Genomic DNA, 23,628 nt, shown 5'->3' with positions numbered 1-23,628 from the left:
CTCATGCTCATTTTCCAATAAAAATAGGGGGAGAAGACTATTGCTAAAGTCCACCAAAGACCAGCAATTAAATTTACCGATGGTTTAATTATAAATTATATATTTTAGCTATAAGAGACACCTTACTCTTTGTGTTGTAAAATGCCTTTTAACCAAATTTATTCCATAAAATTGTATAATCATGTCTGCATCATTTGCCTGACCCATAATGGTTGGTGCTTTGTGCTTTCTGGTGAGGTTTGAGAGTACAATGAAGTATCTGTTGACCTAAAAATGTATATATTCTGTGGGATGTTCATGTATTTTATTTTGTCATCTCCGTACCAGTACCTAGTGCTTGGGATATTAATATGTGATCCTCATGAGCAGATATGGAGGTTTGTAACTGGAGTACTTTTTAGGCTGTGAATGACCCCATGTGGCTGATGATGAGTCATTTTCCATTGCACTGCTGCACAAAAGACTTGGCGATGTGATGTGTATGTAGTGCTTTTCCAGGCGCTTGAAGTCAGTTAACAGTTCCGCCACAGCTGCCCTGGAGCTCCATCCCTCCCTCCAACCAGCTCTCACACAACACCTTCACACTAGGCATGTTGGGTAAATTGCTAAGTAGTATTTTTTTAACAGGACCCCAGGAAGAGTAGCTATCAATCTGGGGATAGCTAAAAGAGATCCAAATAAACCACATATACAAAACAGACATTTTTATTTGACAATGTTTTTATTTTTTTACATTTTACTGTTAATTTCTTAGACTTCCCTAGACAGCACCAGCCCTCCTTTCCTCCGGAAGCTTTTGCGATGGGTTTTGATCAGCATTAGCCAGTCCTTGAGTAGAGAGCAGTGCCTCAGAGAAGTGGGTACTGGGTGCAGAGGGAGCGGAGAGGGTGGGACTTTTTGTGGGACCTCCGGCATCACGGTTCATTTCTTCTTGTCGGCTTTCTGTGCAGACTTGGTCACCTTTCCTCCGGACAACGCCTTCTTCTCCACAGACTTGATCACACCCACAGCGACCGTCTGCCTCATGTCACGCACGGCAAAGCGACCTGGAAACAAAAGAAACATTTTAAATATAGACATTTTGTTTTTGTACCTGTCCCAAGCCTGTATAAACAAAGATGGTTGAAGGAAGGGCATCTGATGTAAAATAATATGACATGTTAATCTTTTAATCTTTTTAAGTTTATCTGTGTCTAACTGTATTATTATTACATTATAGTCATTAATCAGTGATAATTAAGACCTCTGTCCAACCTAAATTAAAAATGTTTATTTATTTGATTTACTCATTTTAAAGGTGCACTATGGAACTTTTTGGTTTGGGGTCCAACACCTGCTTATATCTATGGATATTCCATTGCTCTGCCTCGAACGTTCCACAGAATGACAAACAGTTCTACCTTAAATTTATTTAATTAAATGTGATTTTGTAGATTTTGTAGCAGACAATGTGAGTGTGAGCTGGACTGCCTTTTCACAGATTTGACCTGTAACTTGGTTTGGTCTGGTCTCCATGAAGATAGAAGGGTTTAATACCGTACTATGAAAAATTCCAGACAAAGGAATAACATCTCCATGGAAAAAAGCATTTTACGGGCCCTCTACCAGAAAAATTACACAATGCACATTTAAGCAAATCTCAGTTAGTGGAAAATAAATTAATATTTTAGTATAAACTCATCCTTACCCAGGGGAGGATACTGAGAGAAGCTCTCCACACACATGGGTTTTCCGGGTACCATGGTGATGATGGCGGCGTCTCCAGACTTCAGGGCTTTGGGGTTGTCCTCCAGCTTTTTGCCTGAGCGACGGTCAATCTTCTCCTTGAGCTCGCTGAATTTACAGGCGATGTGAGCGGTGTGGCAGTCCAGGACGGGAGCGTAACCCTGGGCGATCTGACCGGGGTGGTTCAGGATAATCACCTACGAAGAGGAAACAGGAAGTACGGTTTAGAAATGGGTATATTCACACACATACACACATACAAGTTGTGCAACATAATAAAGTTTATCAGGTTGGAGTGATTAGAGACCTTAGGTTAGTGATGAACAGTACCAATACCTACGAATACATTGGCAAGTTTCACTACATCGATCCAATACAATATCTTTGTGTTTTGTATTAAAATGCATCAGATCTTATATTTTTCTAAATATAAATGCTGTTGTTATATAAAATAGGAAAAATTATTATCCAACTATATACACTACCAATTAGTGCATAAATACTTGTCTGTACTTGTTAATTAATTAAAGCACGTATAAGCTCCTAACTCCTGCCTGTACTGTACCTGGGCAGTGAAGTTCTCAGCAGCCATTGGGGGGTCATTCTTGCTGTCACCAGCCACGTTTCCACGACGGATTTCCTTGACGGACACGTTCTTGACGTTGAAGCCGACGTTGTCTCCGGGGAGAGCCTCAGGCAGAGACTCGTGGTGCATCTCCACAGACTTCACCTCAGTGGTCAGATTTGGGGGAGCAAAGGTCACAACCATACCAGGCTTCAGAATACCAGTCTCCACACGGCCCACGGGGACAGTTCCGATACCTGTAAGAGGGAATTAGGTTTGGGCATTCAGACAATGTCAACAAAGTATTTATTCTTAAAGGGCCCACATTACACTACTTTTAATCTGTTATAAAGTTGTTTCTTCATCACAAACATACCTGGAGTTCTGTTTTGTTTCATTCACGTATGTTTAATATGCAGATCCTGCATATTTAGACTGAGCTTTTCTCTCAAACAGAAAACACTCTGTCCCACCTTGTGATGTCATGTGGTAATGCAGGACGTACTCTACTGTGTTTTTAAACTCCATACACCTTCACTAGAATCAAATGAAAAATTTGAGCCATGGAATTGCCAATCTCTAACGAAATATGAACTTGAAAACTACGACTACATGACATCACAAGGTGGAACAGAGCATTTTTGAACGTTGGAGACAGACTAATAATAAAGGTTAACTCAACATGTGTGAATGAAACAAAACACACAACTCTTTGTATGGTTTGACGAGGTTACAACATTCTAACATGACTTAAATCTCACAAGAACATTTTGCTTAATATAGGTCCTTTAATATTGACCTTAATATGTGTTGCATGCACTTATCCACTTGTTTTGGTTTGTGTTTAGTCCCATTTAATCTTGACATGTTATTTACTATTTTTGCTATTTTAATTTTTTTTTTTTATTACTACTTATATACTTATACTTATATTATTTACTACAATATAGTTGGTCCATAAAGTAAGAAATAAGAGAAAGGGAGTAAATTGCAAATAAGATATTATGGGAGTGCTCTTGTTTGGCCCAGGTTTAGTTGTGATGTAGATTAGGTTTGGTCCTGTACTCGTCCTGGTTCAATTTTGAAATGGTATTATTGCAAATATTACAGTTTCAATCATTGTAGTTTGACCAAGATGACCCACCAAAGCTCAACTATAAAAAGACATACTGACTACTTTATTTGGTCCATTTTTGTCTATAATGTTTGTTGTACTATTTACATTTTACCTTGTATTTTCCTGACATTTCAGTTATGTACACAACATAAGATCATATGTATAATCGGTGGTTATGCAGTTTTATTTGAGGTTGCTTGCTTCTTACCGCCAATCTTGTAAACGTCCTGCAGGGGGAGACGGAGGGGCTTGTCTGTGGGGCGGGTGGGGGGCATGATGGAGTCCAGAGCCTCCAGGAGGGTAGTCCCACTGGCACCACCCTCTTTGCGCTCGATCTTCCAGCCCTTGAACCAGGCCATCTGGACAACAGGCAGGTAAAATAGTATGTTAGACACACATAATTGTAAACTATACTCATTTGCCAATCAAAATATACCAAAATATATATAGTTGGATAAACATTACTTCCTATTAGTGCTAGGTTTAGAGTGACTTATGACGTACATAATATTTTTGTCATTGATCAATAGTTAAAGGTCCTATATTGTGCAACCTTAACTCTTGTGAGTCTGAAGCCATGTTAGAATGTTGTCACCCCCTCAAAACACACCTGGAGTTATGTTTTGTTTCATTCACACGTTTGAATAATCCTTTATTATTAGTCTGTCTACGTCTCCAAAGCTCAAAATGCTCTTTTCCATCTTGTGATGTCATGAAGTGGTAGTTTTCAACTTAATAACTACTTTTTACCTTTCGTTTAGTGATGATTCTAGCAAAGGTGTTTAAAAACACAGTGATGTACTTCCTGTGTTCCCACATGACATCACAAGGTGGAACAGAATGTTTTCAGTTTGAGAGAACAACACAGCCTAAATCTGCAGGATTTGTGTCTTAAACATGTGTGAATGAAACAAAACAATTCTAAGTATGTTTGTGATGAGGAAACATTATAAAATAAATCAGATCTTTAACAGTTTTTCACAAATACTATAAACTTTCATATCTCACCTTCTCACTAGCCTCCAGCATGTTGTCTCCGTGCCATCCAGAGATGGGCACAAAGGCGACAGTGGCGGGGTTGTAGCCGATCTTCTTGATGTAAGCGCTGACTTCTTTGGTGATTTCCTCAAAGCGCTTCTGGCTGTATGGGGGCTCGGTGGAGTCCATCTTGTTGACCCCCACGATCAGCTGTTTGACTCCGAGAGTGTAGGCCAGCAGAGCGTGCTCACGGGTCTGTCCGTTCTTGGAGATACCGGCCTCAAACTCACCCACACCAGCAGCTACGATCAGCACGGCGCAGTCAGCCTAAAGTTAACAAACATGATAACTGGTTTGTACAGTGTAACATCATGGGTTCAAATTGGAGTTTTATAGACACAAACAGCAGAATGTCCAGCATATGTCCTTTAAAACTACAGTAGAATCAACACAAAAACCTACCCTTCCCTACATCTAAGTGTGTGAATACATGACAGCTCTATGGTTTACCTGAGAGGTTCCAGTGATCATGTTCTTGATGAAATCCCTGTGTCCAGGAGCATCAATAATGGTCACATAGTACTTGCTGGTCTCAAACTTCCACAGGGCGATGTCAATGGTGATACCACGCTCACGCTCTGCCTTCAGTTTGTCCAGCACCCAGGCGTATTTGAAAGAGCCTTTGCCCATCTACAGCACCCAAGGGAACCAGGGAGAGGAGAGAAGAGAGGAAAACTGATTAGAAAACCTGTACAAGGATGTACTGCTATGTTGCTTTCATTGTTGCTGCTGCCAAGCTTTAAATTTCAATAAAGTAACTATCTAAATGCTTTTTGATTGACAGTATTATACCCGTTGTAATCTATTTTTGACTTTTTATATTTGTCTTGTTATACTTTCATATAATCCAGCATAACAAATGAATCTCCTATATTTGTAACTGGTTTCGTACACATTTATATTTTAGCAGGTGTAAACAAATAAGTTAGTGATGTGCTAAATAAGTTGGGAATTTATTGCTTATTTTCCCCCACCACTATCCTTATAATGTCTTGAAATATCTAGGGAAACTTTTAACTTAGAATTCAAGAATGCCCTTCTGACTATTAATTAACAAAATAAATCTATGCAGTTATGCAATGTTTACAGTACAGCTATCACACCTTTAGTTACAATAACGGTGATTTTTTTTTGAGATCACTGAATGTTTTCAGTGTGATCGCTGTGTTTTGTACTGAGACTGTAGTACGCAATCCTAACTAGAAAAGCACTCAGAGAGCGCAGACCTCCGCCAAGGACTACCCCCATTTTTTATATAAATTGCGATAAAATCAGTCTGGATCAGATCCGGATCAGCCTTTGGAATATGAAAGAGGATCCCATTGTCCATCCCTGAGTCAAATTTCATGGGGTTTGGTCAATAATTAACCGAGATATTGAGAAACAAAATTTTTGGCCCCATTTACCACAATGTTAACTAAAATTTCAAAGTGATCCAGAATCCAGGATTTCTTCCGGATCACCCCCAAAATGAAATCAGTTCTTTCTTTTCACATTTCCAACAAATCCTGAAAATTTCATCAAAATCGGTCCATAACTTTTTGAGTTATGTTGCTAAAAGACAAACAAACAAACAGACAAACGCCGGAAAAAACATAACCTCCTTGGCAGAGGTAATTAAGATAATATAACCTAATTCACCAATAAGAATCATTTTAATAAAATTTTTCTCTAAAAAACCCTGTCGTCTCAATCATTATTTCATCTTTGTACTGTTTCTCCTTACAACCTTTTATATAGAAATGAGATATATTTGTATTACTATATTTCTATATTATATAATTATTTGTATTTATTATTACCATTTATATTCTTGCTCTATGTTATTATAATATATTATGATGTGACATACTGTGTCCAAATGATTTCCCTTGTGGATCAATAAAGTTTGTCCAATCTAATATTGCATTTCCTGCTTTAACCACTGGATGGCGCTCGTTGATAACACTGCTGAGCCCACACAGCCACACCCGCCTGTCCTCTCCTCTCGTGCACTGTATTTTAATGATCATATGACGTGGTTTTCTATACTGTCTCCCTGCAGCGGTACCTCAGCGGCCTCCTTCTCAAACTTCTCGATGGTTCTCTTGTCGATTCCACCGCATTTGTAGATCAGATGGCCCGTGGTCGTTGACTTTCCGGAGTCGACGTGTCCAATGACCACGATGTTGATGTGGGTCTTTTCCTTTCCCATTGTGCTTTACTGCTTCAGAATTACAAACATTACACGGCATTTGATCAATAGACAATCAAAATCACTACTATTGAAATGGTTTCTCTAACTAAGAGCAACAGACACAATGCAGGCCGCAAACCTAGAAAGTAAAATTAACTCTAAACCTATTAATGATAAGCATTTGATATCTTGAAGAGTATAGCCCCTTTCAAACATTGTATACCCTATAGAGATTGAAAAAACTAACCTAACGACCAATATGTCATTCACACTAGTCTAGTCTGGTCTGGTCAAATCTTTACATTGGTCAGTGAACATTCTCCCAAGCAGGTTATAGCATTTTTTTAAAACTCAAACGTGTCCATTTCCCCCCCGTCACTGTCAAATGCTTGTCGGTAGTCGGTGCTGTGGTGTCACGGGAGGCTCGGGTGAGTCAGTCGCCATGTGCTCTGAAAACCGGCGCGTGCGCCTCCATGTTGAGCCGGGAACGCGCATCCGCCATGTTACTGCAGGCGCGCTCCCGCTCACAGCACAAATCAGCAGAAATGAAGACATGTACAGCATGAATTCCAGAAATCACAAAAAAGTGACCAAATTCAGCAGTCGTACAATTTGGTGTTAAACAAGCAAAACAGCACCAACAAGATCCCTCCTTCAAAACCATGCAGTCCTCATTTTGAAAGTTAGCCAATTACTTAAAAGGCCATTTAATTTACATGCACATTTTAATGACACAAAATGTCAAACCTGTCCAGCAACAAGATGACCCTGACTTCGAGCAGAGGGAAAAAAAGGACAGAGGGTGACCCGTACTGGGTTTTTATACTGGGGGACCAGAAGGGAGGGCTCCCATAGCTCTTGTTGCTGTCAAACTAAAATAAGTCTAGCCATTGGCTGAGAGTGTAACTTATCTAAGCGACTGGACGACAAGTGCATGGTTAAAAACAGCTGCAGCACCAGCTCAGCCTGTGACTTTCAGAACCACATTGAGGAGCGGGACAACGGTGTCAATTTTTTCAAAGAATTTTAATTTTATTAGTTACCAGCAGCTTTATTCCAATCAAATGTTGTATTTAAACATCAAGATCTAAACCATTTCCAACTTAAAACTCAAATGAAGAGGCACCGTCTTTGATTTAAATGACAATGCTGCAGTTTTTTCCTGCGAAAACTTTTACGATGGGTTTTAATCAGCATAAGCCAGTCCTTAAGTTGAGAGCTCAGCCTCAGAGAAGATGGTCCAAGAAAAAGGGTGATGTGAGGGGAAAGGGAGGCCTGCAGCTGCCGGCACACCGCTCCCGTCTGGTGGAGGTCCTGCACGACCATTCATTTCTTCTTCTGGGCCTTTTCTGCAGCCTTGGTCACTTTGCCGGCCACATCCTTGCACTCCACCTGCTTGATGACACCGACAGCCACGGTCTGCCTCATGTCACGGACAGCAAAACGACCTGCGGAGGAGAGACTGGTTAGACACATGTTACACTAACATATTGCCATGGGTGTTAATGCTCTATCAACAGTCTTACCAAGGGGAGGGAAATCTGAGAAGGGCTCCACGACCATGGGCTTCTGTGGAATCATCTTTACGATAGCGGCATCTCCAGACTTGACGGACTTGGGGTTGTCCTCAAGCTTCTTTCCAGAACGACGGTCGATCTTCTCAATCAGCTCCATGAACTTGCAGGCGATGTGAGCAGTGTGGCAGTCCAGGACGGGGGCATATCCCGCATTGATCTGGCCAGGGTGGTTCAGGATGATAACCTGTACAAATGTAAAGTTATAGCCAATGTATTGAAATACAATTCAAAATTTGAAGTTTTAATTAAAGAGTTACACACCTGAGCGTTGAAGCTCGCAGCAGCCTTGGGTGGGTTGTTCTTGCTGTCACCAGCCACGTTTCCACGACGGATTTCCTTGACGGACACGTTCTTGACGTTGAAGCCGACGTTGTCTCCAGGCACAGCCTCGGGCAGAGACTCGTGGTGCATCTCCACAGACTTCACCTCAGTGGTCAGATTTGGGGGAGCAAAGGTCACGACCATGCCAGGCTTCAGGACACCAGTCTCCACACGACCCACGGGGACAGTTCCGATACCTAATTGAAGAAAAGCGTGAAGCATCTTGCAAAGTGCTCCAGTTAACATTTATTGGGATTCAAACAAACCTCCAATTTTGTAGACATCCTGCAGGGGCAGACGGAGGGCCTTGTCGGTGGGGCGGCTGGGGGGCAGGATGGCGTCCAGGGCCTCCAGGAGGGTGGTACCGCTGGCATTGCCCTCTTTGCGCTCAATCTTCCATCCCTTGAACCAGGACATTTTGTCACTGGTCTCCAGCATGTTGTCTCCGTGCCATCCAGAGATGGGCACAAAGGCGACAGTGGCGGGGTTGTAGCCGATCTTCTTGATGTAAGCGCTGACTTCTTTGGTGATTTCCTCATAACGGGCCTGGCTGTATGGGGGCTCGGTGGAGTCCATCTTGTTGACACCAACGATGAGCTGCTTCACTCCCAGAGTGAAGGCCAGCAGGGCGTGCTCACGGGTCTGTCCATTCTTGGAGATACCGGCCTCAAACTCACCCACACCAGCAGCCACGATCAGCACGGCGCAGTCAGCCTGCCCGAAGTAAACCATATTGTCAACCACGACCGACCACATCTTTAAATTTAAACTAAAAAACTCTGGTTTACCTGAGAGGTTCCAGTGATCATGTTCTTGATGAAATCCCTGTGTCCAGGAGCATCAATGATGGTCACATAGTACTTGCTGGTCTCAAACTTCCACAGGGCGATGTCAATGGTGATACCACGCTCACGCTCTGCCTTCAGTTTGTCCAGCACCCAGGCGTATTTGAAAGAGCCTTTGCCCATCTAAAACCAAATTAAAACACCATTTTATTTAACAGCAGGATGCCACACTTAAGTAAATTTTCATAAACGTTTGGGCGGACTTTTTTTTTTTTTTTATTAGCCGTCAGAGCAATACTGAGTCAGGGCTGAGGAGGCGCACAAGCCCCACCCCGCGTGCGCGCTCACGGCGCTACACCCTCGTGCCAACAGCGCCCAGTGTCGCTGCCGCCATTTTGGACAGTCTCAAGCTGTTATTACAGATAAGAAAACTAGAAAACTGACCTCAGCTGCTTCTTTCTCGAACTTCTCGATGGTTCTCTTGTCGATTCCACCGCATTTATAGATCAGATGGCCGGTGGAAGTGGACTTTCCGGAGTCGACATGGCCAATGACCACGATGTTGATGTGCGTCTTTTCCTTTCCCATTGTGTTGGTTTCTGTAAATTAAATTCACCGCCATTAGTTGTAATGAATATAATTTTATTCCAATAACCCAAAATTGACCAAATTAACACGTTTCAAATGACGATTAACTCAACCCGGCTTTTCGCAACTCAAGTCAAACGTGGATTGAGGGTCAAAAATAAACAAAACTCACATAGTCGTAATTAAATGGGTTTATTTCTAGCATATTTTCATTTCTGAACCATTGACAACTCGCCGCCTTCAGAGTTACAGCGTCATTTAGCGGAAGCACACTAGGCCTCAATCGGCCCCTGTCCAGGCGAAACACGTGTTCACTACAGGCCACGTCGGATTAAGTTACAAAGATTGCCAAATATTCCATAGCTATGTCTACCAGTGCCTCACCACCTGTTACTTAAGAGTCACATACAGTTGTTTCAGGACTGGAAGAGAGGAATTCCCATCCAGCATCCCTCGGATCAGTTTTCTAACGGGATCCTTTGTTTGTTCCATCCAACTCAGCCTCCATCAAAAAAGCCGCCCACGAGTTTTAACAATTTCACGTATGGATTCCACAAATATTTTATCAAAACCTCGCGTTACAACCAAAAACGAGCAAAATCAATCATATTAAACTACACTTTAAAAAGCTACAAGTTATGCTTTATCATTACATAACTTTAAACAGGGAAATTTCACAATAAATCCACAATTAATCATATTTATTCTACGTTTACAGATGCGTAAAGCGGATACGGCTACTATCAAGTGCCAAAAAAATGATGAAAAGGCGTGGAACTTACCGGTGTTTCTGGGTTTTTCAAGGCCAAAGCTGCTGCCCCTGAGCCAGGTAACAGAAAGAGAAAGATTAGGGGAGGACCGTGAGGTTTTATAGTGCAAAGGAGGCGGTCTGCTGCGCACCGACTGCCCGCCTGCGCGTAATCCGGCAAATCAGACGGATTCCTGGGAAAAAACGTCACGACGTCACCGGATGAACCAAGGAACCAAAGCCTTGTTTTATTTGTCACATTAATGTACCATTTCTCACAGCAGGGAGACAGAAATTAGCTTATCAAAAAGATTAAACGACCCCCACAACCATTTTACTTGCAGTCCATACAAAACATATCAAGACTGCCATATTTTATTCATTCATTCAATTTGTTCATTCATTACAGTTGTCTGAATCTAGTTTGAAAATCCAGTCTTCTTTAATATATATACACAAATAGGACTTAATAACTTCTGGTTAGTAATAGTGGCCTACAACTTTTATTTTATCAGCTATAATAAATGACATCCACAGCTATTTTACTTAATTTCAGCTGCAGTCTATACAAAACATACCACAGCTACAGTCAACATTCTTTTGACTGCCTGTTCATTACAGTTGCCTCAGTCTACTTTGAGAATCCAATCCAACAATATACACAAATAGGACGAATTATTAGTTATTACATTACTATTACTGGTTAGTAATAGTAGCCAGCATCTGAAAGGTTTACCTCAAAGAAAATAAAAACACCCACAACTATTCTGCCCAGAAATACAGCTACCGTCTAAAGTGCATAACATAGAATTATCTTCTTTTTTATTTTAATGATACCAGTTATTACACAATTAGCTCTATTTTCTGTTGTCATTAAGTCAAGTTTTAAAGGTAATGTCAGACAATTTGCCCATTACATTTGCCTAAATCTGGTTTTGGGATCTAATCTGCAAAAAATACACAAACTAACAGAATTAACTAACTTATGCTTAGTTCTATTAATTAGTACCCACCATTAGAAACTGGTATTATAGATATCTAAATGCTATAATGTAATGGATATAAGTCTAAAATTAACCTATTTAGTCTTTTTTGGCACATTCAATATTACCTCACTAATAGTAATGGTGTTTACTTTATAGGAATATGAGGTGAAACTATCTTAAAAATTCATATACATATAAACTAATGCTTTACATCACTTGAACTGGCCACCTTACTACCACACAAACAGGAATGCAGTTTAGAACAACTTTATTAAACTTTATAATAAGTCTGTTCCAATAACAAATAATTCTTCAAGTCATGCAAACTGTATTAAATTGACTGCTATCTCGTATATAAATAAAACAACAACCGTACTTTTAAAACTCATGGTCAAGGCACATTTTCGCGTTTCACATTGACCATTTGCTCTGGTCCACATACAATGCTAAAAGACCCAACCCCCAACAGACAATGCAGACCCCCACTCAACAGCACCTCTCTGTGATTTAGCTTCCGACAAGATTATCTCAGATTCATTTGCATTCAAACAGTTGTCTTGACCCTGAAAAGACAGACCCCTGCTGTCCCCGCAACACCTCCACAGATCCTTATTCACACTGATAGTAAAGGAAAGATCAGGGGATAATTACATCAAGTAGTGCTGGGTTAAATGTTGTAAAGATTTTGACTTAAACTTAAAATCTTAAAATTCAGTTTGTGTTTTATCAGTCTGGTCATAGTTGTTAGGAAAATAACAATTTGTGGATATATTATGGTCATATTCGATATTAGTGATATAGTTAATTAGGTATATTAGTATTAGAGTTAAATTATGAGACCTGAACCATATTCAAAGTTTTGAGGTAATATTAGCTATTTTTTCATTCAGTGTTCTATATTTTATGTTTCTTGTTTTGCTATTAGCATGAAAATTTGTCTGATATAGTGAATTTGTTTGTTTGTTGTTTAATTTGGTCCAGTTCTGCACATTTGAAGAGGACGTTATTGGACCTGTTTATGTTATTAAAGGTGCACTGCATAACATTTCAAGTGAAGGGTCTGCCACATTCTTGTCTCCATAGAAATGTTATTTTTTTCTCTGAATTGCTCCACAGTATAAAGCCTGTCCATCACAGGGAGACAAGCATGTTAAAACACTAAGCTACATTACAATTCAGATCTGTGGAGAGTCGCCTCTATTCACAGAAGGAATTATTGTATTTTTGAGCACTAGAAACACATGTCATGAGTAAATACTAGCAGGATATCTTTAAAGTCATACCATGGAACATTACAGGCAAAGTAATAGCATTTCCAATTGAAACAAGCAGGTAGCGGACCCTCCAACAGAAAAGAGGCAAAGTGCACATTTAAGCCATTTTAGATCAATATTGCCATAATAACTAACTTAATTAAACTTTTACTCCATTTAAACAGCTTTCAGAGACTTGTATCAGTAAAATCAACTGTGATGCTATGATAAGGGCAAGAGGACAGTCTCCTCCTGCATCCCTGTGGCACAGCCAAGTTTAGAGACAGCTGCCGTTTCCAACCATCATACCACTAATACAACGACTAATACACATTTAGGTATTTGAACACGTGCACACATCACCATACACACTCAATGCTCTTTGCTTTTCCTCCAGAGTTCAGGTAACAGGCTTCACCAGTGCAGCTGCTCCTGTCAGTCAAAGCATGGGAGACAGCGAGCGGCTAACTGCTCAGCTAACAGGCAGGCTTGCTGAGTGCTACAATGCTAAAGGATTTTTCATTTATGTGATTATTTATTTCTTCATTTCTCAAGTCTGCTCTTTTGAAGACCATTGCAGTCATTGTTGCTTTCTTTAGGCCTAAATAGTCTTATCTTTATCCAGATATTTTGCCAGCGTAGACCTGGTTTAACTACATGCTATCTGTTTAATCTTATCATAAACCTAGTTGAATACTGTATCAGTTTTAGTCTTTCCTGGTAAACTAGTACAACTACAACTTCTACTACTGCTACTATGACAACTGTTGCTACCATTTATCCATGTGTTTCAGAATGGCGAAAAATTTGAACTGTTATCGCAGTAATTAACTATTTAAAACAATTTACTGTGTCTTTTGAATAGCAAAAAGTCCTTACTTTTCTCAATTCAAGCTAAAACCCATGATAGTGATACATAGAGAAAGTGTGCCCATTAAAAAGTGATCATATTTTGTTCTGAATTTTTAATTACTATGGCAATGGTGCTAGATTTTATAACCACCATCACTACTTCTGAGAATACTATAGGCCTACTATTAACTGATATTATTAGGCAACTACTTTAGTACTATTAAACCCAAAGCTCTATCTGCTCCTGTGACAATCAATAACCTGTATAAATAGCATTTGAACATGCACAAAACCCATTATAAAACCTCCAATCCAATACATGAAGCATAAATCCACATAATCTATAAAAATACATAATACGTAATACATTTGGCAGTAGTATAAAGTACTATGTTATGACCTAGTAATGTTAAACTTGCCCTGACAACATTTCTCAGTGAATGCCAGTTACTGAAGAGAGTAATGTAATAACTTTAGGTGTGGCTGGTCCCTTTCAATAGAATGTATAGGAGACAGTAGAACCTGTTTGGCAAAGCACACCTACGTGACGTGCATATTATTGGATAATTTTTAGATGACTTATTGAGAAAAAAAAGTTCCAATTAAGGATTTTTATGTGAATTTTGTAATATGGGTGTTGTGGTGTATTATGTGTTCTTCCATTTTCTTCTGCTTTATAATATCAAAGAGCAAAAATATAAATGTTAATAATACATTCAAAATAGACTGGGGTCAAATAAGGTATAATTATATAAATGTATGAACAAGTAAAGTAAAAATATTATTATTATTATTATTATTAGTGTTGAGTAGTACTATTATTTATGTAGATTGAAATTGAAACATAATCATGATAAAGTACTAAAAGTAGCTGTATAGCAGTAAGATCGAGATGTGGAGAGTAATAGTAGTAATCATTTTTGAGTACAATTTCTAATTTGAATAAAACGTGATTTACTTCTGACTAACTGGTCAAATAAAAAAAAACAAATTGATAATATGGCTTCTATGGTCTATAGTCTCACCAACAAAATGATATATAGTTCAAATCAATACAGATTAAATTACACTACCGTAATTTGGTCTGAAATATATATAGAGGGGATACAATAACAATCAGTGTTGTTGTATCTCAAAACACATATTAGGTGTAGTTGTTATAGCTTACTATACATTTCATGGCAAAGAAATTTGTATGACTACTTCTTGCTTACAACAGTTTCACCCTGCTCTTTAAAATGACAGCTGTTGAGACATTCTTCAGCAATTTAAAACACACAGACAACTACTTGTTACCTAGGGAAAGTCAGAAATGCATGGTTGGTCTCTATACTTAACATACAGCTTGTGAACACTCTTTTGAAAAGTAAACCTTGAGGACATGGTTAGTGGAAAGATTACTGTCTTTAAACTTTTTGCAAGGCCATTTGAACCAGGTCAAGGGGTAAAAAGTTTAACAATATTCTATGGGGTAGGAAATTGGTGCAAGTCCATAAATGACGTAGTTATAACCTGTTAAACCTGGAACGTGACTTCAACCACCTTTGTCTGAAGATGTGAAAAACAATGCAAACAGTAACAGCTGACAATGTGGAAGAGGCCAACATTGCCAATCAAGGATGTAATGTATTGTTTTATGCCAGATGCCCTTCCAGAAGCAGCCCAGTCCATAGGGTATACCCTTTGACCACATCAGTGATTCCCAAACTGGTTCTGAATCCAGTTAAAATAGATAGACTGAACAAAAGATCTTATATTAGGTTATGCTTAGAACTAGAATGAAACCTGATTTGAAATGTTTTGACGACTTGAATTTGCACAGACGTCATTATTCGTTATTTGGGGGTCCTGGCCTAAAAATCTGTGAAACTTTATGATGAATAACTTTGATACAACAGTGTGTTTGTAGGGAAAACTGGGACCTGTTCGATAAAGTAGGACACTGGCAGCACACTCCGAGTTCAAAGAAAGCAATGACATAAGTGTTGTGCTATGTATAGATGTGAGGGGACTGGTGAAAACAGCTTCTAAAAATAAAAAAAAAATCTGATATTTCCAGAGACAAACTAAACAAATACTCTAAATTAAAGGTGTACTACGTAACTTTTCTGATATTGCTTTGCCCGGGACATTCCACAGTATAACTTTATCTCCTTGGAGACAAGCAGACTGAATTATAAGTTAAATCTGTGGATGTTTTTCAAGGTATATCTATAATACCTGTAATTTAATTAATGTAAGAAGGATAAAGTTAATACTATACTGTGGAATACAAAGCAATAACATCTGAATGGATATAAGCAGAAAGGTCCCGCCAATAGAATGTATATATATGTATAAATAAATATGTATACAGTCCATTGTCCCACCAGAGTAGTCACTTGTATAATTCTCTATCATTGCTTTAGTATGAATTTAACCAATGACTAACAAAGCTCAGTGCAACAGCTGTGAATATATTTCTGGAACAAGTGAAACCTGTCTGCTTGTCTGTGTCAGAGGCAAGAAAAGAGGAGAGAGGGAGGAAAAAAGGATGAGAAAAAGGGAAGATAGAGATGGAAGAGTGCAGAGTGCAAAGGAGAGAGGAAAGGAGGGGAGGAGAAAGAGAGGAGGGAGAAGAGAGAGGGAGGAGAGAAAAAGAGAGAGGGGAGAGAGGGAAGAGAGAGAAGGGGGTGGTATATAGGAGAAGAAGTAGACAAAGTTGACGGAGAGAGAGAAAGAGAGGGGAGGCGAGAAAAGTGTGAATCAGTCGCTGGAAATCGTCCACGTCGTGAGTCACTCTTGAGAGGCACAGGGGGTGTCCATGGCAACGGGGTGAAGAAAAAAACGTTCCAAAACACAGCAGCTTCATTCTAGGATTTATATGTGAAATATGAAAATTAAATAATAATAATACTTAGTTAAAGATATGTGTAAAGTTAATGTCATTATGCTCTATTACTTGAGTTTTTGGTCTAAATTATTTAATTTCTCAAGAAGTGTTTTGACACATGTCTGAATGAATTACTTTGGCTTTTTGATTACAGCTTTCGGTGCTAGGAAAGGACTGAGGTTAAAGTCTGTTGCTTCTTCTTAATTATTGCCAACTTGTGCCACCCACAGCTCTCGCAATGACCAGCAACATGTAGACAGACATTTAATCTTTCATCGCGTGCTCAATGCCTTGATTTATGTAACTGATTGGTAGGCCTGTCACGATAACAAATTACAAGTAGGATGTATTGGTGCAGAAATATTCCGCAACAAACAATGATGAATGAATGAAATTACTTTATGCCACTGACGTAATAAAATAATGTAATGTAATCCAGTAAACATATAATGTTTAACAGATTGGTATCATTTAAAGGACTGAGCTAATAATCTACTTTATTACTTAATTATTAGTCATAGAAATCAATTATTTAACCTTTTACAGCTTGAATTGTATTGTATTACAACAAAAAATACCTCTATCTCCCCAATTTACAGAGAAATTGTTCCAGTTTTCATATGTAAAATGATAAGACGACATAGTAATTATTGTGACAGGCCAAGTGACTGAGGCACCTAATGTTGACTTAATGCATTTACTTCACATTTTCTCATTTATTTTCACATTTTAGGTGAGGGTTCGTAAATGACACATATTTTATAGTACATTTTCATACCAGGATCAATTTCATTTTAATTACTTAAGTTGACATTAAAAATTTAACTCACTTTTATTGTTATTTTGCATACACTTTTATTTATCTATCACTTCTGTTTATATTTATTTTATATTTAATGACTTTGCTGATTCATTATTGTAATTGCATTTTCACGTAAATAACAGCTGATTATTAATCAAAGTCACAGTGAATGTAAATAAATCCCTTTTGTAACACAGTGCCTCTTGTTGTCTGTCTCCTGCATGACCCTGAGCTTCACACTTGCAAAAAACTTCACCATAGACTAGTAAAACAAAAGGTTGACTCCTACACATGTTAATCTCATACTAAGAATATGTAACAGAGAAAACAAAGAATCCACAGCTTCAGGCCAAAGGGTGTATAGACTCCAAATGGGGGGTTGATGTTAACTTTTGCATGTACCTTGATGAATACCACTGCATTGCATATCTTCTTTAGTCATTTTGGGCTGAAATTGAGAGAAAATATTGTCAAAAATGAATTACACAAGTATTTTAGTTCAAATAAAATTATGTGTATATGTATACTTGAAATACTTGGTTGCAGTTGTATTAAATAAAAGATTACGATTTGACCTATATTTACGCCAGGCTACTGATTTTAACCTAGTTCATGGCAATTGCTCTGGTCTTTGGACTGTAACGTGTTTTGTAAGATTATGAAACACATATTTTACTGTACATTCTTGGACATTAGAGTATATTACCAAAAACATCTATTACACATTCAGTATTGTAAATATGTAGTTACCAGGCAGATTGGATTTAAGATGGAAATAGTGAATGTGATGACACTATTTATAGCTTCTGTGTCCAGCACCGCTTTTGTAAATCTAAATAATTTATACATGATGTGGGATGCATATTTACCAGAAGCCAAGATACCAAGATGGCCCACATGAGGGTTACAAATTGGGAAGGGGGTAATGACTATACAGAGAATATAGTCTTATGGGAGAAAATAAGTATCTGAATCTAATTTATAATTAAATATAAGCGGTAGCACCCACAAAATTAAGTTCAAATATTACCATATAAATCAAACAGGATTTTATGTTGTCTTTAAATTTCAAGTTGGTTAAAGTTCTATGCATCAGATTTCGTATTATTCATTTGGGCTAATATGCTAATAATAATAACTAATACCCTTAACATTTAAACATGTCTAGAAGAAGTTATAATCTAAAAAGCTCGATGAGACTGCTTCTTGTTCGGCAACGCGCATCTAAATAACATTTAAATAGGCACTTTTGACATTCTATTTTGTGACTTTTGAGAAAGTTTTGAGTAAAGTGTAAAGTTTTCTAGATGAGGTGACGGACAAATTTGAACGTAACACCGCCCAGGTCACGGGAACATCCGGGTCATTTATAAATCTGACGCAAGCCTCCAACATAATTCGGCAACTTTTATCATGTGAAAACTTTTTTACAACCCACTGTAAAACTGCGCAAGACATGCACTTATTTATATTTAGATAATTTATCATATTAAAAGGATTAGAACAAATGCCATTGAGGAATTGTCATAAAAAGCCTCATCAAGGTCAGTAGCTTTTCCTCCTATTTTGGCTCATGTTACATACTCAACAACACTGACTTTATCATGATGAACTGAATACATTTTGTTTATGTTTACACTGTTATTATTTTCATTTGAGGTAATAATTTAAGTACTCTTAACAGAAATATGTCTCCTTGTGCCATCTGGTGGTGGAAGACAATAAAAGTTGTCCTAAAGAAGACCGTCCTCTGAAGGCTGATGGACCAAAATCTAAACAAAAAGTAGTTTATTATTATTATTATTATTTGAAACAGTTATGAATTGTCAGACTAATACCAGGAGACAAATGATTCATAAGTGTGACTTTAATACATGTAGCAACTCTTCTGCAGCCATGTGTATGCAGTGAGTGCCTAATATATAATAGAAAAAACTAAGGAAAATTTTAGTAGAATCTCAAAGTTTATAGAGGGTAGAACAATACAAAATAAAATATTTCAATAAAAATTTTATACAGTACAAAAATGTAGAATTTAGATTTTTGTCTTGTTGTAACTAATTGTGCACAAATTGTAATAATAATAAGGCCTAACAATTTACATACCTTATCTTATCTTATCTTATCCTATCTTAATTGAAGTACAAGAGTGATATAGAATGCTGCCTCTCTCTTCAGGTGGTGGCTTTGGGCTTCTGCTTCGGACCACAGACCTACCTTCAGTCCAGTTGGAACATTCTGGACAGTCTGCTGATGTTAGTGTCTCTGGTGGACATTTTGGTGACTCTGGCCTACCCTGGAGGTTAGGGCATTCTCAGGGTACTGCATCTGCTCCGAGCACTGTGACCTCTCAGGTATGGCTCGGTACAGTTCTGGGTTGAAGAAATTATGTGATGTAATAAAAGGAACCAATTTTTCACTTCTCCTGATATCTGCACATCCATCTCCTGAGTTCCTTCGGTCTCTTCAGACTCGGATTTCTGAAAATCTTTCAATGCTGTTGGTTGGACATCATCTTGCTGTCAAGTCAGTTGTTATGTTTTGATCCAGTGAGGTTAATTTGGTCTTCTAATAATTTATTCTACCATGTTCTTTATTTCAGACTAAAATTCAGTTTGTTTACAAATCAACTACTGCTATTAAATTTAGTTTAGTAGCTGTAGTTTGGTAAGTTAAAGTCTGAAAGTCAAAAAGTCTGAAAAAAATAATCAGTTACAATAACTGAACAATGTTTAGCTTTTTTTTAGCTAACAAACTATACATTTTTGGAAAGCTCTGGCACATTCCTACGTCATGGCCCTGGTCACTTCGGGCGAGTTACACTGCATCATGTCACTTCCCGCCCACTATAAGCATTGCTTTGCGACACTAATAGGCCCTTCGCCAGCTGCTAGTGCTCAGGCCTAATACTACTACTACTACTACTACTTCTACTACTACTACTAATAATAATAATAAATAACACTTGTATAGCACTTTTCACAATACTCAAACATGCTTTACATGAGGAGTAACCAAACTGTGTAATAAAACATATTACCGTACCAAAACATGGAGACTGCAAATAAATTAGGTAAATAAATGTGTTATTTATAAATTAAGTCTTTTTTTTTTTTTAAACTTGATCATCTGAGTAACCCTTGACCTAAACAACATCAGTGCACCCATGTCCTCTTCCATTATCTCATCCATTCCAGAACACGGTGGCCCCTTCCATATTCTATAGTTCTGTTCTGTTCTGCTCCGAGCTGAATGGATATTTTAGCATGCCCCGCCACATTCTAGAATTCAGTGAATGAAGGGCAACGGCCTCTGTGGGTGCCCTTCATTGTTTTTTGTTTGTTTGTTTGTGTTTTATCTTAAAGTTGCATTGTGTAACTTTTCTGGTGGAGGGTCCATCAAATGTTTTTTTCCATGGAGATGTTATTGCTTTGTCTAGAATATTTCACAGTATGATATTAACCCTTTTTATCTGAGCCACAAAACCACCTGTGGAACATTCCAGGCAGAGCAATGACATATTTATAGAAACAATCAGGCACAAAACCCCAACCAAAAAGTTACACTGTGCACCTTTAAAAGAAAAATACATACCTGTTGGATTTATCGTTATCATGTTCACACACCCAGTGTTTCTATAATATTGTGTCTTCAAGTGGAAGACATCATTATATTCTACAATCTGGAAAAATTCAGTGTTTAGAATGTTGTTGTGTTTGTCTTTTGTGAAATATCGAGCAGCAACTGGCGCAGCTGCTCCAGAAATAGACCCAAAGGTGAGACTAATGCCAAAAAGAAAACCACTGTATCTAAACATAGAAAAAAGAAAATTTAGTGTCGTATAATACTAGTCTACTAATACTAATCATATGTTTGTGGTTTCAACACAACAGTAAATCTAGCAATGTCAGAGGTGCGTAAATTTCCAGTAGAGGGTCCAACGCCTCCTTGTATGGAAATGTTATTGCTCTGTCTGGAATGTTTCACCATATGGCAAACGTATCTCTCTCCATCTGTCTAATATTGTCACATATTGAATTTTTTATTTTCTGCACTGCAAAAAGCAATATCTAGGTGAATTAAAATTAATTAAATTAAGACTATTTTAATTTTTTTGACAAACACAATCATCTACCAATGGATGATTCTTAATTTAAGCAACGTGGGACAGAGCATGTTGAGCTTTGGAGATGTAGACAGACTAATAATTAATAGGATTACTCAAATGTGTGTGAATGAAAGGTATGTTTTTGATGAGTTTTTCTATAGCAATATATTGTACTTCAATATTTTTTTATTATGACTATGAGCTATGGAAAACCTAGGCAACTTCTAGGCAATAACATGATAACGAGTCAGTACAGACTGTATAAGGCCTTTGGTACACACCTGTTTCAGGCCGCACCACCATTTTCACCAACACGGGGGCGCTGTCTTGATGGATTCATTTGAGAGCGACGTCCCAGTGTACAGTAGGATTCTGGTCTAAATGCTAGATAGATATGTTTAATGTCATACCATGGAGACAAGCAGGTGGCGAACCCTCAACCAGAAAAGTTGCGCAGTGGACTTTTAAGATGTGTTATGCCAAATGTTGATCAAAGTTAGTGGGTGACTCTTTTACCCAGCTTTGTTACCATAAACTGTACTCTACTGAATTTGTAATGAAAACAAATGCAATAGGCTATTATAATCCAACAATTAAACGATAAAAATACTGACTGGACGCTCAAAATGTATCATACCTAAATTGGCTCTCAGTCTGGTCCTCTCTCGCCTCGTCGTGTGATCTTATTATTGTCATTTTGTATATTTAAATCTGTAAGCAATTGTTTAATTCTTTAACATATTAAGTTTAAAAGATTTCACAGACTTTCTCTTTTAATAAACCACGGTGACTTTTTACTACTTGCGCCATCTTGTGGTAGTAGTGGCATAAACACACAGCTTTCCTAAGTATATTTCAACGTCAATGTGATGACAATTAAACAAGACGAAGACAAGTTCCCAACAGGATCTTTAATTCCAGTAACAAACCATATTATTATTTTCACAACGTCTTATAAAACATGTAAACTTTTCCATTTCCTACAACTTATTTTTTCCCCCCATAATGACAACAGTTATAAGTTAATCTACAAAAAGGGTCAGATACACATTACTAGTCAAAAATTTGGATGCATTTTTTCATAAATGTTTTTCAGTATTTCCAGGATTATTTACATTGTAGATTCCCCCTGAAGACATTAAAATGTGAATGGTCACATATGAAATATAGCAAACAAAATATGAGCTCAAAACTTTTCCTGCATTTGTTGGCATTTCTTGACTCTGAGACCTCATCATGAAGCCACGCCACACAAACGATGCGCCACGCACCTAACCCTACCAACCCTAACCCCCGACCCTAGCACTTCTAAACTAGCCATTAAACCTAATCCTAACTCCTAACCCCTACCTCCTAACCTAACCCTAGTCCTAACCCTAATTAACCCGTAGCCCAAACCATAACCCTAGTCCTATCCCTAACCTTAACCCTAGGTCTTACCCTACCCCTTGTCCTAACCCTGCAATTTTTCAAATTTTATTTTATGTGTTGAATTTTTTTTTAATCTTCTGTAAGGGGCATGGTCATAATATATTTTTGTTCCTATCGCCATGATGCATCTGGTTACCAAATTTGATTTGGCTACACCAGTGTGTTTTTTTTTTTTTTTTGTCAGGGTTGGGGTGTCCACCTACGATTAAAATTTGAGTGAAATAAGCCAAAGTCTGGGAGAGTTGGAGATTTTTCCATGTGTATTTAGTTCTGTTACTTAACTTTTTACTATATAATTCTATGTATCTTCATATATTTGATGTCTTTGATGTATATAAAATGTATAAAGTAGTAAACATAATGAAAAAAAACATTGAATAAACGGGTGTATCCAAACTATTGACTACTAGTGTATGTTCTGATGGTCCATTATTCACACACTTATTAATTTACTAAATTAGAGTTTAGGACAGACAGTGCTGGGAAGTGAATACATGTACTGAAAATACATATTCTGAACACTAATTCTGAGTAACCGTGTTCTGGTACAGTTACTTTTTAATTTGGTGGTCAAAGGAAATCAAAGGAAAGGAATATTTTTACACTATAAATTAAATGCAAACCGATGTCAATGTATTTTAAGTAATCAGAATATAGTATTCTGATTGGCCCATGTATCAAAAT

General features: G+C 37.9%; 2 protein-coding genes and 1 long non-coding RNA gene across 5 annotated transcripts; 1 reads left to right on the top strand and 2 right to left on the bottom strand.

The window, feature by feature from the left end:
* Positions 1-702: 702 nt before the first annotated feature.
* Positions 703-7,492, bottom strand: LOC110167205 (elongation factor 1-alpha). 2 transcript variants are annotated; one of them, XM_055157090.1, is made up of 8 exons: positions 7,369-7,492; positions 6,496-6,651; positions 4,896-5,075; positions 4,416-4,712; positions 3,616-3,766; positions 2,291-2,547; positions 1,688-1,922; positions 703-1,046 (listed from the first exon to the last, which is right to left on the bottom strand). In XM_055157090.1, exons 2-8 carry the CDS (start codon positions 6,637-6,639, stop codon positions 922-924), a joined length of 1,389 nt encoding a protein of 462 aa, XP_055013065.1. In that variant the 5' UTR covers positions 6,640-6,651; positions 7,369-7,492; the 3' UTR covers positions 703-921. The 2 variants fall into 2 exon arrangements, with proteins under 2 accessions (XP_055013065.1, XP_020788183.2); XM_020932524.2 differs by having other exon boundaries at positions 6,496-6,648.
* A 136-nt stretch (positions 7,493-7,628) lies between these two features.
* On the bottom strand, positions 7,629-10,828 carry LOC110167206 (elongation factor 1-alpha). Its single transcript, XM_020932525.2, has 7 exons — positions 10,675-10,828; positions 9,749-9,903; positions 9,308-9,487; positions 8,786-9,233; positions 8,460-8,716; positions 8,148-8,382; positions 7,629-8,069 (listed from the first exon to the last, which is right to left on the bottom strand). Exons 2-7 carry the CDS (start codon positions 9,890-9,892, stop codon positions 7,948-7,950), a joined length of 1,386 nt encoding a protein of 461 aa, XP_020788184.2. The 5' UTR covers positions 9,893-9,903; positions 10,675-10,828; the 3' UTR covers positions 7,629-7,947.
* A 7,967-nt stretch (positions 10,829-18,795) lies between these two features.
* Positions 18,796-23,475, top strand: LOC129410050 (uncharacterized). 2 transcript variants are annotated; one of them, XR_008632698.1, is made up of 3 exons: positions 18,796-18,949; positions 19,090-19,188; positions 19,584-23,475. It is a non-coding gene; the product is annotated as an uncharacterized LOC129410050 (long non-coding RNA). The 2 variants fall into 2 exon arrangements; XR_008632697.1 differs by lacking the exon at positions 19,090-19,188.
* The last annotated feature ends 153 nt before the right edge of the window (positions 23,476-23,628 follow it).

The sequence above is a fragment of the Boleophthalmus pectinirostris genome, unplaced genomic scaffold (assembly GCF_026225935.1).
Source record: "Boleophthalmus pectinirostris isolate CB_2022bp ecotype Guang Dong unplaced genomic scaffold, ASM2622593v1 HiC_scaffold_21, whole genome shotgun sequence".
NCBI classification, from domain to species: domain Eukaryota; kingdom Metazoa; phylum Chordata; class Actinopteri; order Gobiiformes; family Gobiidae; genus Boleophthalmus; species Boleophthalmus pectinirostris.
This window is presented reverse-complemented; position numbering and strand designations above follow the sequence as displayed.